The sequence below is a fragment of the Aptenodytes patagonicus genome, chromosome 1 (genome assembly GCF_965638725.1).
Source record: "Aptenodytes patagonicus chromosome 1, bAptPat1.pri.cur, whole genome shotgun sequence".
Classification (NCBI taxonomy): Eukaryota; Metazoa; Chordata; class Aves; order Sphenisciformes; family Spheniscidae; genus Aptenodytes; species Aptenodytes patagonicus.
This window is the reverse complement of record NC_134949.1, coordinates 63143834-63161141: the sequence shown is the minus strand read 5'-3', so window position 1 is coordinate 63161141 and position 17308 is coordinate 63143834. Positions and strand designations below refer to the sequence as shown.

Here is a 17308-nt window from a genome sequence, read left to right as displayed (position 1 = left end):
GCTTTAACCATAAACACACCCTCTTTTTAACAGTCCCTTGTTTTTATTGTAGATCCTAGTCCCAGCACACCTGAAACTAACTGCTACTTCTGAGCACAAAGCTCTCAACTCCCAAGGGAATCCTAAAGAAATGCTTCTTCAGCTCCAAAACTCTCTTTGGCGCTCCAGTTTCCCTGATGACAGTGATACCCTTTTGGTATCCCCTCAGTCCCTGAGAACAGCTCGGTATGGACTGCCTCTCATCACTAGCCTGAAGGTGAATTGCAAGCAACACCCAAAGGTGCCCAAACAGGACTGTATTAGCTAAAAGGGCCCTGGAGATTTCTGCCTGGCCTTGTCAAGGGTGGGAAAACTCATGGCAATTCTGTATTCAGAGAACTCAACTTATGAGCTGGACCTTCAGCCTTCTCATCTATCGGGGCACCTCTGGCATCCTCAGGATTGTATTAAAGGTCTCTAACAGCTTGTTGTACTCACCAATCTCCTACCTGCCTGTAAACAGGAAAAATACTGGTCTACCTCTGGCAAACTCACTTTCCGTCCTAATGACTGGTAGACACGGTGACTCAAATACAGCACAGGCAGTGGAGTAGCCACTTGCAGCACTTTGCCAGGTGAAATACTGTTCCTAAAGTGCAACCTCTGAAGCTGCACAACCTCCAAACAAGCTTTTCAGGTGCCTGGGAAAATGCCTGATGCTCTGTTACTCCATATTTGGCTGTGGGTCTGTTCTCTACAAAAAGCTCATCCCCTGGTTCCCCCAGCCTGCCCTGCAGGCTTTCTGCTGACCCTCTCTCCCTCTTGCACTCTGGAAGCTTCTTCGAGCTAGTTGCATTTAGCTCTTTTCAGTGAAGGAGCAATCAACCTACAGACAATACTACTGGACCCAGACGGCAGTGGACACCATAAACAGACAGCTGCGGCTTCTTTTAACAAAACTGACAGAATAAACTACAAGCAAATGAAACATTCAGACCCTCTGTCATATCATTGCGTTCCCATCAAGTGTCTGTGCTCACCTCGGAGCAGTCAGTTCTCCACACAGCTCTCAGGTCTCAGCCCACGATGTTCCTATCATTAAGGAGTTTCCAGTTTCTCCTCAGCTTCTTGTTTTGCTGTTCTATCCTTCTCATCTCCCTTTTTGCTGGAACACTTTTCTCACCTCAGTTCCACTGGCTATGACAAAGTGCCTCCCTTTCCACACCAATGAGAATGGTCCCAATTCAGGGAAAACAGTCATGCAGTGAAGAAAAATGAATGCATGCTTAGCTGCTTTCCAGACTAATCAAATTACTATTATGAAGCTAATGCTAAAAAAGTTACTCCAAAAAGAAACAAAACAGCACTAACAGATGCATATGTTTCTTACCTTTGTCTTCTCTGCTAGTTTTCACATCCTCTGCTACTCTCTTTAAGGAGGTGATAAGGATACTAACATCAGCACTGTGAACTTCACATTCAACAAAAATGTCAAGATCATCAGCAGAGTTCTTGGGCTTTTTGGCTCGTCTGGTTTCAAAGTGATGGATCTGAGTTTCAAACATCTGCAAGAGCCAGAGTTCATATGATGAAGCTTCTCCAAAGACTGAAAATCCAGGTAAGTCTAGATACACTTCTACAACGTCTTTAAAAGGTGACTAAAACAGGTCTTAACAAGAAGTGCGTGTTAAGCAATGAATCCTAATAATGCCCAGTTTAACAGGAGCTAAAATACAGGCAGAGCTAAAGATTAAACACTGTAGAATTAGGTAGAGAGAGATGGAGATGAAAGATGAGATACTGTTGAATGTAGCATTTCATCTGTGCAGATATAACAAATGAGTGGCTGGGTAACTCTTAAGACCCTGGGAGAATGAAAGCAGATCTATTGATGTATAATAACAACATAATCATTAAATAATTACAAACGATTAAAAATAAGTAACAAATATAATACTTTTCTTTTGAGTTATTCATTTTCACAGATGAGAGTGAGCACCTGGTAGGGATACTTCAAGTGCCCAGAATATATAATGCCTGTATGGTTTACAGCTCTTGTATTCTCTGTAACTCCTGCCAAATATGCAGAGAAAATTCATTGGCTTCTAACATCCCCACAATCTGAGTGCTTGAAATGCTAGCCTGTTGTTTAGTCATGGCTAGCCACCACAACTGCTAGAAAGAAATAATAGACTGGTATCTGCTCTAAACAGCCTTTACATAAAATAGTGATTCCTCTAAATGACTGTGTCCAGCTGCTCCCTCCCTGCAGAACACTCTCCTCCTTGACCTGGAGAGACCAGCCAACCTTTCTGAGCAGCTGCAGCAAAACAGGGACAATGACAAAGGGGGAAGGTAGGTGGAGGCATAAGTCAGGCAGGGAGCAGGAGAAGGGTGAGACAGGGGAGATGCAAAGTGGGAGAGGTGAAGGCAATAGGGACAGAAGAGAGTGCTCAGTGGAGGAAAGGAATGGTGAGGTCTGTACCTCAAAGACTTTGGCTGCCTTAGGGAGCTCAGTCTTCCTCAGGTTGCAGAGGGTGAGGGTCAGGATGAGAGTGGCTCTGCCATCCTCCCTGTTGGAGTCCAGGCTGCCTTGCCTGTTCAATGACTCTATGCCACGCATCTCCTTCTCCTTGCTGGCCTCTTCCTTTTGGCCTGAGATCCCCACCATGTCAGTCTTCATTGGGAGACAGGGGAGTGGATTGCAGTTGCCAGATGTTGAGTGGAAACTGCCTGAGGATGTGAGTGCTTCTACCAGAGCAATGGCCAGGAGATGCGGTGGGACTGGAGATGCAGTGCGTATATGTGGGTGGTGAGATCAGAGCTGCCAGACAGCAGCGAAGCAAGCTGGTTGCTACTATGTTAGGTGTAGGGACATTTATATTGGCCATGCCAGACACATCAAGGGAAACCACCTGCGTAGGATATGCGCAAGAGCCCAAAATAGCCCTCCTCCTCTGGGTAACTTCAAAGCGCAACCCTCCTGCTCTGTTTGAAGGTGTCTGCAAGCCATTCAACCCTGGAGATGGGCTCCTTTGTGGAGAGGCAATTAGCCTGAGCCCCATTTTACATCTCCCACTCTGGACTGACCTGCACAATGTCTCAGACTGCCCTTCCTCCCCACCCTCTCTTACCTCACTGAGGCCCTCTCTGAATTGACCATGACCCTGGGGAACCAAAGGGGCTCTTCCCCCAAACCCTAGCCCAATCCAAGTGGTGTCCCCTCTGCACAGACACAACTGTGGGAGTGCCAGAGAGACCTGAGCCAGAGCCAAAGTTCATTGCCTACTTCTGAGCTTTTCCTGCCCACAAGATCTGACCTGTTCTACCCTAGCCCTACAAGAGCTGAGTGTTGCCTCCAGGCTAAGTTCCTCTGTTGGAACTTGTTTCTGTCATTATTTTATCTCCAGCAAAGTAGACTCTCAAAAAGCCCAGGGTCACATCTTTCTCACAGGTGGCAGGGCAAGCTGGGGAGGGATTCAGCTCTGCTCCTGCCAGAGCATGGCATCCCTTGACATCCACAAGCATGTTTCTGGGTATGAGCACCCATATCTTCATACCCCAAGTTACAGTGTGCTGGAACCCCTGTGAAAGCCATCTTGCAGGCCCACAGAGAAGACCACCTCTCTGTCCTCCCTTTGCAGATGCAGCCATTTCTGATGTGCCCCTTAGCTGATCCTGGCTGAGTCACACACCCCGGTGCTGTATTGCTCTTGCCTCCTCCCTGGCCAAGGAAGATAAAGACAGTGCAACCTGATTTTGTTCTCCAGAGACCATGACAGCACCGTGTTTCCCCTCGGCCCAAGACAGAGCACTGGGAAGGTCTCGATTTCCCCATCTATTGCCTGGCTGAAGCAGAAAACCCAAGGTGAATTTTGGAGCACCATGCCCAGGAGGCAGGTCTCAGCGTCCTGAGGAACATCGGCCCATCCAGACCTCGGGCAGTGCGGGCTTTGCAGAGTGTGGCAAGTGCCAGCCCGGGAAGAGGTGTCTCCCCCGGCCGTGCCCCGCCCGGGCCCGGGCCCGGGCGCCGCGGGACCCGGCGCCGCCCGCGGGCAGGGCAGGCCAGGCCGCTGTCCGCGGTGCTGAAGCCGGCCCGGCTCCGGGCTGCGGCACCCTCTCTCTCCGCGGGCTGCCCCGGGCCCCCCACCCCCGGCCCGGCTCATGTCCCAGGGGGCTCCGGGAGGGCAAGGGGGCACTTCAGAGGCGGCTGAATTGCAGCTGCAAACTGAACGGGGCGGAGGGAGAAGAAGTGGGCTTTAAAGGGGAAAAAGCCTCTTCGCACTCCCGCGTTCTCCCAGCAGTGGTGGCAAGGCTGGGCACAGGAGAACAAGCTGACTGTCTGAGTCCAAACTGGGCCTTCCCCATGAAGGGTGGGTGCATGCATCCCCACATCCAGGCCATAGGCATGGCACGAACAACAAATGGCACAAGGTCTTCTACTCCAGCTACATGTGGACATGTAGGTGAAAGCCCTAGGGCTCAAGATGCATGTTTAGGGCACTGGTCACAAATACTGGCAGAGCAAGAACATCAGGCTCCTATGGCTGTCTTTGTGCTCTAGTATCAGAGTCCCATCTCTATATGTTTGTACAGCACTAATCGTGGTTCTGCGTATGAATTGAGGTTTCTCTATAGAGCCAGACTGGACTCATCAGCCAGTGTGACAGTTGAAGCAGCATAGGCAAAGCTTACAGCACAGCTTTGCAGCCCACTGAAAAACCAGTACAGAGAGCCCTGGCTCTCCAGGTGGTGAAATGTCCTTGCCCAGCCAGTGGACACTCCAATACCACCTTGAATCCATGCTTGGGGCAGGCCTAGGAAGGCCTCACCCATGGTGTCATGGTGTAAGTTAGTTCTGCTGAGACATCCCAGAGTCCTACTTTCAGCACTTTTGGGCACCTCTAGGAGCACAGGAGGAGAGGTCTCAGACTGGGTGCTGCAGTTTAAAGGGCTATGCAAGGGCTGGAGCACAGTGTGTCGTCCTTTCCTACGGGGACAGGCAGCTTCTCCCTGCAGAAGGTGGGGATCTCCCACCCCAAGAGTAGGCTCACCCCCTCTCATGCAGCCCCTGAGGTGGGTGCTTTAAAAGACCATGGCTGATCGCCACAAACAACCTGCCCATTTTTGATCTGTTCCCATTGCAAATATCTCCACCCTGTATGAGCACAGTGCTATTCATTTGAGACGGATGTGGCATTAATATTTCTGTTTATTTAGGTTAGTTTAAATGGTTACATTTGAGCATGAAAAAAGTCTTCTTTGCCAACTGCCAGAAAGGTTTGAAACAGTGAAGAGACAGGCTTTAAAAGAATGCACTTCTGTGGGGTCCTCTTGTGCTTAATCCCTCTTTCAATAATTTCTGGATCCTTTGGGGAATAAAACATCCCAACTCCAAGGCTGCTGTCAATCTAGGCATCTTAAGACACCCAGAGGAGACCACCTCTCTGTGCAACCTCTGCTGACAACTCCCCCCTCCATCACCATCACTGACCTTGGCCAAGGTGACTGCAAAGGAAGAAGGCCTCATGAGAGGAGCTGCTTTGGTCACCTGAAACAGAGCTGGAGATGGGGACACCAAAAAATGTGATCATAGTGGGATAGAAAAGAGGAAGGTTACTTAAAAGAGTAGCTTGGGATAGGTTAGTCAGAGTAGCATACAAAGATGTACAGAGTATGCAAAGGTAGAGCAATCAAGGCTTTCCTGTACATTTGCAGGTAATTACACACATCAAGAGATTATTTTTTTTAATATCAGTTTCATGATCTTGTCCGGGTGAGTGATACTCAACCAGTGCAAGACAGCCTTTTTTGAGTTGGAACCCACTTCAAATGGGCATTCCTCCCTACCTTGGTATTTAATTCTGATCGACCTGCGTGGTTACCTTACAAAGAGGAGTTACACTGGCCAGATAACTGGCCAGTTTGTTACACAACTTTAATTTTCTTTAGCATGAAAATAAGAAGCCACCCATTAAGAAGTACTATTTAAAATACAACTTATTTGTATTATTTAAAGCACATATCCAAAAGCTAATTTGTTCTGCAAAAAAATCTACTTTCAGTATATTTCCTCTGCTTTTAAAATACCAAGCATTTAACTTTTTCTCTTCTCTCAGTCTTGCTGAACAGGTATGTTATGCTGCCTTGGCTGGAGTTATTGCTCAATTAAACCTGCATTAAGGGACACAGAATCAGACGTGTGGCATCAATATTCTTTAACCATTCCACTCGCACATAAAAGACAACCATGAATCCTGGGTTCTCAATATCACTATAGATTCACTGCTGCTGTCTCTCATAACAACAGCCAGAAGCAGAGGAGCTTGGAAAGCTGTCTGAGGATTAGTTTGAAAGACTTCACCCTTGAGATGAAATTGTCTCTTCATGGTACACAGTTACCTCCTGAGTTCTATTATATTAAGAGAGAAAAATATGGGCTACTTTCACACTGAAAATACATGCCAAGCGGGACTGAAAGATCTACACAGACATTGTCATGAGAAAAAAAGGCAGAAAAAAGATACAGAGATAAAAAAGCTTACTTCAAAGCACCAAAATGATACCATTTTGCATAAGTATATGTCTATTGAAAAGGGTTCCAGCTGGTATGCTTAGATTAATGTTATTACCCACCATAAATATAATGGAAACAGCTGTACTTTCTATCTTCCTAAAGGATGATGCCTACATTAAAGCTCCATTGATTTTCAAACTATAAATACAAGAGTAGTACAATAGTAGGTATGAGACTTGTGGACTTTCAAATCCCTCTCCATCTTTGGATCTTCTAACAGAAATGTGACTCCTGAATCATGTTAGTATCATGATGCAGAATTGTTTCACGCTTGAAATACTGTTCTGCTTTGCTTTGCTCCATTCTGTTCCAATATACAAGGGCTGATCTTCCTCCTTCAACTAGGGAGCAACAGGCAGGCATTATACAATGTGGACCAGTCCAGGAGGGCATTTAGCTGCTTTGCGTGAAAGTTATTGGAAAAAATACAGAAACAGCTTTCTGAACAGCCAAGCTCTTCTCTCTCCATGGCTCAGCCATTGAGTTAAGCTGGATTCACCCTTGCTTCCATTTGCTGCCTCAGTCGAGCTATACTCCAGGAAGAATAAAACTGCTTTAACCAAAAAAGGGAGATTAAAGCTCAAGTGGGAGAAGGAATGAGACTCCAAAAAGTATCATGACTTAGGAGTTGTCTTGAAAGATATCATGTTTGGGTTTGAATGCACTCAGACTGGGACACAGCTAACTCAGGTCTTCCATAGCTTTGGTGGGGCCTCTAGCCACAGATACAGTGAGTTAGGAGTTGGAAGGCTCTGATGTCTTCAACAGCATTGTAAGAACCACTTCTCCTCCATTTCCAAGGTGCTGGTATCCACCTCCTGGACTGTGAGTCCAGAAAGTTAGGAGACACCTTGTAGCAGCGCTCAATAAAGCACTCTCAGAGAAGGACGCACACAACACAAGGTAGCCTTCACATGTCAGCCTTCCACAGTGAGTAGCTGATTATGTCTATTAAGAGAGGTCTCCCCTTTCTCTAAGCTGGCTGGTCATAAATCAGCTCTGAATCCATGATGTTACACAACATTATAGCCAGCACAGCTCTGAGACTGGACTAATAAGGCCTTGATGCCCTGTTAAAACATCTGCATGGTTTCTTGCTTGCACGAAGTATTGACAAGCTGACCTCACATCCAACTGCAAAAAGCCATGCAGACTTGCCTTTAGGTAACTGTGCTCTGAAGGGGCTTTTTCATGGGTACTGTATTGAGGCACAGACTCCATGCTCTGGATAGGCAGTCTCAGTGCCTTGCCTAGGGACTCCACTCTGCAAACCAATGACACATCACAGCATACAGCGTTCTTGGCTTACACAAACCTTTTTGGGATCGGTGCTTATGCAAATACAGTATGTTTATACATGGTGATAAATCTTTGTTAATGAGGCTGCAGCATGCTTGCTGTTTTTTCTGCTAGCATCTGTGCTTTGGATCAATGGCAACATCACATTTTTAGGAAAAAAAAAATATTTCAGAATAGAGGTGCTTGTGTGTAAAAGTAGAGGTACAGAGGGCCAAGCAGTATATGTATACCCCCTGAAAAGTGTACAGTTTGGGACTCCATGGGAACCTTGCACAAATGTGAGGGACTGAGGGGAGAATGTGAGAGAAAGCAAGGTGGATTAGTCTGTTAGTCATTACGACCCTGTCTCTGGGCCCAGGGTGGTAATGCAACCTCACAGCTGCAGCAGACTATAGCTCTGCATGGTGGAGATCTCCTTCTGCTAACCTTTGGCACAAGAGATACGAAAGCTTTTCTCAGATTCCCAAAACTAAGGTGATTTTTTGCATTAGTGAGAAAAAATGGATTAGTGTCTGAAGGCCAAAAGAGTCAAGGGTCACCTGTAGGTGTCTCTCCGCTAATCTATAGTAATTAAGATATATAACATAAGCATTCATGCAATACACAGGAAGATAATAGACTGAGACTAGATGAAGACTGGTATTTGCACATGGCAGCTTCTAGTCAGTAGCCAGCGATTAGCAAGTTACAGCGAATCTTTATTTTATCTTCTGGAGGGCATTGCAAAGGATCCCCATCTCACCTGCAAAGGAAAGAATCAGAGCAGTTAATCCTACAACTAGCCCATTTCTAACACTCCTGTGTATGTTTATCCTTTATATCCATTCCCTGAAAGAATAAGGCAAAAAAAAAAAGCTGCATTGGACATATTTATTGGGGTCTTACTGGAGTAAGGTTTGCAGAGTCAGCCCTTTGCCTTCATCAGCCATATAAGGATGGCTCACAGTATCAGGGGTGCTGGCTTTTAGCAGGCTAGCCAATGTTAGGGGGAAAACGTATCAGGAAAAAGGCTAGAATGGCAAAAGGAAATGTGATTAAAGCCAAGCTTTTCCTTTTCTTCCTTAGTGAGAACAGCTAGAGCCACACATCAGAATCCATCACAAGGCCCTCTGGCCTTTCCTAGCAGGTGCTACCTCCACTAAAACTGGATATTTCAGATGTAACAAACGACAGTCAAGTGGAAATGCTATTTTGAAGCTTGAAGAGTTAGGAAGCAATTTTTGCACCAGAAAGGAGATATGTGCTGCTTGAACTTGGTCAGGCTCAGAGCATTAAATGCAACCAGATGAAATCTGCTTTGTGGTTGCTATTTCTGATCCAAGTTTTGAGGAATTCAAGGTAACAAATCTGTAGTTCCTTACTATTGATAGTGTCGGCTAAGTTCTTCAGCTGCTTTGCATTGTCCAAGACTTCAATCCTCTGGGTGTAGGGATTGTACCGGACAGAGAAAGGACGAGGGATCGTTTGAGCAAATTTCCTGAGGCAAAAATACAAAAACACACATACAAACTTGAAAAGCTCCTTTTTTCAGTAACTCACTCTTTTCTTAGTGTGTGCATTTGATGAGGGGAATAAGAAAATCTGTGAGAGGAAATAACTGAAATTCCTGCCGAGTGATCTGAGACCTACAGTATTCTGTAACACGCTTGAATCTGCATTTGTCCTTACCACCTTTGCTTTTTTCCAAACAGGACTAACTATGCTATCTGCATGACAACACTGCTCCTGGTATAGGCCAACTATGTAGCTATCAGGATTTGCCAAACTTGAAAACCTCATTTTCCTTTCAGTAATGCAAAATATAGGAATCCTGATCCAAGTCTGCAATTTCAGGGAAAGTAAGGTCAAGTAGTATGCCACCCTGGCATACTTAGGAGCAAGCAGAGTGCTAACTTCTGGCATGGTCGGTAATGGCTTCCAGGTCATTGCAAAGATAGGAGATAGTCAATGGAGTGAAGCAGGATTCTTGCCACCCCTTATTTGCAGCCTTCCCTTCTGCAAAATATGGCAGAAACATTAAGATTTTGGTATCTTGGGAGAACATTAATTTGCATAACCACAGAACTGTGGAAAGGAGGACTCTGAATCGGATGAGATGGTCAGAGCTATTGTTCCAGGCTCCTTGTAGACCCCAGCAGGATACTGGCTTATATATCTGCTTCTGATTACTGAAGTTATTGCTGAAAGAGGAAGGAAAGCATGCAGGAGTTGATTATGGAGCCCCACTAGACAGACTGTGACTCAGCATGGTAAATCCCATATGCCCAGAACAGTGGAATATGCTAGATGCCACCTCCACACTGCTCCTTCAGTTTAGTCCTACTTATTATCAGCTAAGGTCATTGTCTCAAATAGAGTTCAGTGTGAGCAGGCCACAAGGTATGACAGTGGAAAAAAATTGTGTTGGTTAGGATGAAAGTGTTTAGTGGCATCAGTCCATTTTTTCTAAGGGGAGAGATCCACATTAGAAGACAGTCTTCCTAAATCTCAGCTGAAGGTAAGATACTAATTAGAAGATGAATGCTTTGAGCTGCAATATTTTAGGTTAGCCTCAGAATACTTTTTCAAGGAGGCTTTCTATTACACCCAAACACACATGTCCAGGTGCAAGCCACCAACACAGGCACTGGACCAACCCCCAGACCTCTATTTCAATTTAAGCAGTTTTCCAATTTGGTCACTGAAATAATTAAAAGAAGCTCCCAGATGGTTTTTATAGAGTAAGGCAGCATCTTCCATTTTCTCAAGGAACTTGCTACTGAGTTAGAGAAGCATACAGAGAAGATAGGAATGTGTGCAGGATATTAATAGCACAAACCAGAATAGAAGGCCATCTTTCTCAGGTATTACCCCAGAGAAAAGGGCAGAAGGAGAGGCTTCAGGCTTGTGATGGCTGAGGAAGCAGCAGGGGAGGTAGCTAGGAAGACTTTGGAGCTGGGGAGCCTGGGGCAGCAAAGTATCTTGCATCTAGGTATGTGTTTATCTGTGAATGGGAGAGAGAGAGAAAGAGAGAAGACACTGCAGGTCTGGGACAAGTCCCTGTGTGGCATCTCCAAGTGAAAAATTTGTTGACTGTGAGCCAAGGCTATCCCCCAGTGGCTTGACTGACATCCAGAAATATGGTGGTGGTTTTTTTAAACAGAAATAGAAATATTGCTGTGAGGTGGAACCCGAGCTGAACACCAAACACAGTCTGAGCGTTCCTGTTTCAAGAACCAGAACTGAACCTGGACTATTATTTCAAAGTCTTGTTGAACTGGAACTGAATCTCTATTTCAGTCACAGATGACTGAAAGATTTACTGTGTAGCCCTGTAGTCTTGTAAACACACTGCTGGTAACAAGCTGGAGGCTCTATATTAAGCTTACCACACAGGCCTCAGGATTGGGTTTATTAGGCTCGCTTGCAGTTTTGTTTAGCTGTAACAGCAATTGTCTAATGACCTTACAGCTATTACCTAATTTGTTTTAGTCTTGCTTAATTCTGAATAACTGTGTGCTACAATGTCTATCATTAATAATTTTTATATAGGCAGGAATAGCAAGTAGTTATGCTGTAGAGAGTGAACTAAGTCTGACCCTAAAGTAATGATGCAGCATAAAGGAGTACCAGCATGGGCTGATAACAGAGGCTTTAAAGGTGCGAGCATAGAATGATGCTGGTTGTCCCTGGGCTATCAACAACTCCCCACTGGTCAGTTATTCATAGTAAAGCAAACTTAGGAGCTGAGGAAAAAAAAACAGTTTTAGAGGAAACAAAAGGGACCAAGAAAAAAACATTTAACAAATTTTAAAGTCAGAAGTAACATAGATTTGCAGACCAATGTACAAAGAGCAAGATGTAAAGCATGTTAGAAAACATAAAAATGGCCCTGAGGAAACCTTGGGCTGAGGAGGAAGAAAAGCAGCATTAACGCCATCCACCTCCTCACAAAAGAGAGGAAGAAGCTCCATTCATTAACATCACAGCCCTGCTCTGAAGACCTCAAGATGCTGATTACTTGACAACTCCACCCCCCACCACCAGACTGAAACTGTTGACTTAAGACATAAAAGAATGTGTAAGGGTGAGCATAACTTCAGAGGAAAAGGAGTAGATACTAGGTGATTTTTTGTACAAAAACTTATAACTATAGTATTGTTAAAGAGACTTGTTTTGTATTAATTAGCTAGCTTTGTCCCTAAGTATTAGTATCATTGCAGTTGGACTAATAATAATTTTTTGTTGCATTTTGGTTATACAGATGAAACTCTTAATTAGACTAAACACAAATTCCTGGCTTCATGTATAAGGTATGTTCCCCTTGACAAGATTTTGAGTGTAACAACTGCTTAGTCTCTTTAAGCATTGCACAACTTTTTCTAATGCCTCTGAAAACATTACTGTCAACCCAAGACTTGTTATGGCAATGGGATCCATCGTATTGGCAGTGGACAAGAAAATGGATCTTATACGGAATGACTGCATTACCTTAGCTTTTCTTTTGCATCTTGAAAACTTTCAGCAACGTAGTAGACAGGCTGGAACTCAGTAACAGGGTACTTCTGCACAGCAGTCTTCTCCAGGAGAAGAGGCTGAATCTCAGGCTTACTTGATAAACAATACTATGAGCAAAAGGATAAGAAATTTATTTCAGTTAAAAAGTGCTTGAATTTGCTGTGAAAGAAAGATAGAGCTACTGAATGCCACCCAGTTTCAGACAGGAAAGAGTTGCTCCTGTGGAATACAATGACAATGTCACTTACTAGGAAAGAAGCAGGTATGAGTCCCCTGTGTATGTATACACTGACACATTTATTAGAGCTCTTCAATGAAGTAGATATTTCGTGCTACTTCTGTGCACAAAGTATGAAGCAAAATAAGGATCTGAAGACATTCAGAAGAGAAATTTGAGCGATTATAAACATCTTCGAAATGTTGTTTTATAGAACGCACCTGCAGCTCCCCAAATGAAGACAGCAGCCCTGCGCCATATGCCTTGAGTGAATCGCCTTCCTTACATAGTCCAAACTCCACTGTAAACCAATAAACCTAGCAAGAAAATTAGACAGAAACATATGATTCCTTGATCAAAAAGAGCAGGCACACATCATTGATTTGAATACAATTGGAGTTTACATTTCTATTTAAAATGTTGCCATGTGTCAAATATCAACTGTATAAATACAGTAAATGTCCCCACAAACTGAAATTCTTCACCTGGAAAGGGCACAGTGCTAGACTCAATGTGCCTCCGAATCAGCTCAGTTCCCTGACACACACAGTTGTCTTTTACTACGTTTACATTTGTCAGCAGAGCAGAGACAATGAAACTATAGCAATAAAATTTCATTTTGCCCGGCCAACTCAGTTAAAGTTTGAACTTTAGTTGATAGAAGTTTGTGTCCTGTTTCATATAGAGGGCTGCATCTAGCTGCAGCAGCAAAAGAGGGAATGGGCTGTTAGTGCAATATTGAAGGAAGATGATGTGTGGCCTAGCTTGACTTCTTGGTCTGTCATTTTGAAGGGATACCTGCTCTGGCTCAGAAGAACTACCTCATCTATCAGAAACAGCAAAGATGGTGCAATGCTTTGCCCAGGTGAGTTGGCACTGGGGACACTAATCTCACAGGCATATCCTTTTTTTTATTTGAAGTTTGCAATTCTGGGTCTCAGTAGTCTCAGAGTAGGATTCAGGTGAGCCACACTGACTGCAGAGGACATTATCTGCCTGGCAGGATGGAAGAGAAGGGACACTCACAGGTAGAACAACTACTGAAGCTGCCTCCTGAAATTTCCTGTGGGGATGTAGTAACACATAATGTCTTCTTGCCCAATATGTTTGTGCTGGAGGAAATCTTGTCTGGGCTTCTGTGTTTAATCACAACTGTCACTTTGAATAAGGGGTGCCAAAGTTATTTTCCTTTAATGCAACTGTTTCAGGGTGGGGTTTTCCAATCATGGACTTCACTCTGTTCCCATTCAACTCTATGGGAGTTCTATCAGTGACTTCAGTGGCAGCAGAATTAAGACAACACAGTATGCTTTGGAAAACTGAGCCCTCATTTATTAAATTACCGTAGCAAGTTTCTCGATGAAATCATCCGGAGCTCCCAGAGATGCCAGTCCAATTTCCTGTAACAATAAACCATTATTCTTCAAGCTGTTTATTGCAAACATTCTTCCTGTCTCGTCTTATGTAATTTCTCACATTTGAAATGTTACCATTGCTTACTACCACACACAAATGTTTACAGGACATGTTCCTATCATGAAACATCAGTTTTAAACCAGAAATCTCTCCAGAAATGAACAAAGGGTCCTGTCCAAATGTCATTTACAAGGCATGATCCTTTGTGCCTGGTACAAAGCCCACTGAGGTCAAATAAAATTTTCCTCTTGCTTTGACAGGCTTTTGATCAATCTACAATGCACACCTAAGAGAATGATACGGTCAAAAGGAGATAAATCAGTCACACCCACACACCTTAAATATTTCTCTTTGTTTTGATGGGCCCTGATTGCAGTTTTCCTGGAGCCTTGAATGACTGATTTTTTCTGAATGGCAGGGCACAATTTGGAAGAGCTTATTTGTACCTTAGGAGCTAATGGAGACTTTCCTGGGAGGCATGCAATAGCTGGATCCAGAAGACAGCCACACAAGATGGTATATAACCAGGTACCTTTCTTGGTTTGCTCCAGTGAGGACTGCGCAATGCAAAATCAGAACCCCACACACCCACACACCAAAAGCATGGGAGCAGCCATCACCATGTCAAATCCTAATAAGCCAAGGTGCAGTAGAGCTTATCTTGAAGGAAACCCCAGTTCTGGGAAAGAGCGGAGCATGAGGGCAATACTAAGTGCTTACTAACAACATCAAGTCGACTTTTGTCTTGTGAGCAGGATGTTACATCAAGTCCATTTTCCCCTCCTTCCTTCCTTCCTTCCACCCTTCCACCCTTCCACCCTTCTGTCTTCTGTCCTTCTCTCCATCCTTCTTTGTCTCTTTTTTTCTCTTCTTGTCTTTCCTTTTCCTTCCTTCCTTCCTTCCTTCCTTCCTTCCTTCCTTCCTTTCCTCCCTTCCACCCTTCCACCCTTCCACCCTTCCACCCTTCTTTCTTTCTTTCCTTCCTTCCACCCTTCTACCCTTCCACCCTTCCACCCTTCCACCCTTCTTTCTTTCTTTTTTCTCTTTCCTTCTCTTTCCTTCTTTCTTTCTTTTTTCTCTTTCCTTCTCTTTCTTTCTTTCTCTTTCTTTCTTTCTTTCTTTCTTTTTCTTTCTTTCTTTCTTTCTTTCTTTCTCTTTCTTTCTTTCTCTTTCTTTCTTTCTCTTTCTTTCTTTCTTTCTTTCTCTTTCTTTCTTTCTTTTTCTCTTTTCTTTATTTCTTTATTTCTTTATTTCTTTATTTCTATTTATTTATTTATTTATTTATCTTTCTTTCTCTCTTTCTCTCTTTCTCTCTTTCTCTCTTTCTTTCTCCTTTCCTTCCTTCCTTCCTTCCTTCCTTCCTTCCTTCCTTCCTTCCTCCATCCCTCCCTCCCTCCCTCCCTCCCTCCCTTCCTTCCTTCCTTCCTTCCTTCCTTCCTTCCTTCCTCTCTCTGTCTGACATTCTCTCTTCCTGTCTTTTCATGTTTTCTGGTAAGATGCAGCCAAAAGTTTACTCCTTCACTGAGGTTTGGCTTCTTTTCCAGAGACATTAACACTACCAAAGAGAAAGCTCCTCTCCTGCCTTCTCCCATGCTTGCAGCTGGGACAGTTCCCCACTTCACTCAGCCTCCTCTGTGGCTTCAATAGAAAACAAACAAAAAAAATCTTCACTTTCCCTAACATTTGGACTGCAGGGTGGGGCAATAATTCATCTGACTCATGAGCCATTTAACTTTGCTCAGAAGGATCAACAGCTACAAAAAGGTTTTGGATGATGGCTTCGCAAAGGGTTTGCCTGTAAAAAAGCAACTCACACAGGACAGACGTTTGGAGTTTGGGTGTATGAGTTCACCTAAGTGATTTGTGTCAAGATTTCAAGCAATAAATAAATCAGCCTTGGCCACTCTTAAACAATATGCTAATAAACACCCCACCCCTCATAGCTCTTGGTTCATCCTCTGAATTACCTAATCTCTGGTGTGTTCAATTATAAAAATAGTAAAACCACTGAGCAACTTACCTGGGAAAACTGAGCAAAACTGGGATCAGCAAAAAGAGGCACATGTCCTAGCAGCTCATGGCAAATATCACTGCAGGAAAACATGACATCTGAATAACTTTAATTTAGGAAAAGCCCATCATTGCTGGATGAATGCCCTAGAGTCAGCACATAGTCAGGAGTGCCATGCATTTGATCCTACCAGCAAATAATGCTCAAGACTCACGGGAAAACATTTTGCTCTAAAATTATTCTTGTGGTGGAAAGGCTTGCACACTCCAGGGTTTTCAGTGCTTTTATCATCATACATCCTCAGAGGAAGGATGACACATTCGTTTTTCCTTATGGAAGAAAACCATCCATTCAACTGCTCACCCAGCTCAGGAAAGCCCAGAAAGAAATCACCCCACCAAAGGGAACACGGACTTTTCAGTCTCGAGGACAAGAAACCTCTTTAGATGAAGCTCAGGCTACTAAGACAATTCACCATGGTGTCAATATGCACCTCAAGAGCTCAACTCCAGTCCATGTTCAGGCCCACAGCCTCCCACTGAGAGGTGAAAGCTCACCCTTCCTCAGGTAGGACTATTTTCATCACAAGTTGAAGTTGACAGCTGGACAGTCATGTTTGGGGAAGAACTCACCTAGAGACTGCTAGATTTTTCAAAGACAGAGAAGTCATTTGGTGAGATGGAAAGGGGAGAGGGATAAGATGGTCCCAGGAGGGCAAGGTCTGTGGAAGATATTTCAGCCTGGCTTTGTACACAATGAGAATGGGGTGAGGAGAAGCAGGGAGGAAATCAGAAGAATGAGGGATAGAAAAATGGAAGGGAAAAGGAAGCTGTGTGAAGAAGTAGGAAGCAAAGAAACAGTAAGGGAGAGGAGTAAGAATTGCAACAATATGAAGCGGAGGAAGAAAACTGTTTTGAAAACAGCAAGTGGAAAAGGACAATGGACAGGAACAGAGAGAAATATTACAACATAAAACTGAAAAAGAGAAGGGATCAATGATCTGGGCTTCCTCTATTTTGCTGCCAGAAGCTTGCTTGCAACATGTTGAGTCATTCCTGCACTAGATTTCACACCACTGTTTGGGTGCTAATAGCTAAGCTAAATGCCTTTGTACACTGCTCTCTTGCCTCCCAGCCACCACACAAGTATGCCTTCAGTAGCAAAACTGTCTGATCAGTCCCATAAGAACTTGCAGAAGAGGATGCAGCTTGTTAAAAAGACTAGAAATCTTCCAAAAATGTTTTCAGAAGAGAGTAGTCACTTGGCCACTCTCCCTTAGCTCTGTTCCCAGGAGTGCCCCAGAGTCCCACAT

At 44.1% G+C, this 17308-nt stretch overlaps 2 protein-coding genes across 2 annotated transcripts in view; both read right to left on the bottom strand.

Annotated features, from left to right (window-relative positions):
- The window catches only part of LOC143155623 (tyrosine 3-monooxygenase-like), a 33445-nt gene extending 30795 nt beyond the window's left edge, over positions 1 to 2650 (bottom strand). Inside the window, exons 1-2 of the mRNA XM_076328593.1 lie at positions 2465 to 2650; positions 1370 to 1544 (exon numbers count right to left, since the gene is read on the bottom strand). Coding sequence (XP_076184708.1) covers positions 1370 to 1544; positions 2465 to 2650 — 361 coding nt within the window. The remainder of the gene's footprint in view (positions 1 to 1369; positions 1545 to 2464) is intronic.
- Positions 2651 to 8532: 5882 nt separating this feature from the next.
- PAH (phenylalanine hydroxylase) overlaps positions 8533 to 17308 on the bottom strand; it is a 39886-nt gene continuing 31110 nt past the window's right edge. The window contains exons 8-13 of the mRNA XM_076339595.1: positions 16006 to 16075; positions 13913 to 13969; positions 12791 to 12886; positions 12326 to 12459; positions 9217 to 9332; positions 8533 to 8597 (exon numbers count right to left, since the gene is read on the bottom strand). Coding sequence (XP_076195710.1) covers positions 8554 to 8597; positions 9217 to 9332; positions 12326 to 12459; positions 12791 to 12886; positions 13913 to 13969; positions 16006 to 16075 — 517 coding nt within the window. The 3' untranslated portion in view covers positions 8533 to 8553. The remainder of the gene's footprint in view (positions 8598 to 9216; positions 9333 to 12325; positions 12460 to 12790; positions 12887 to 13912; positions 13970 to 16005; positions 16076 to 17308) is intronic.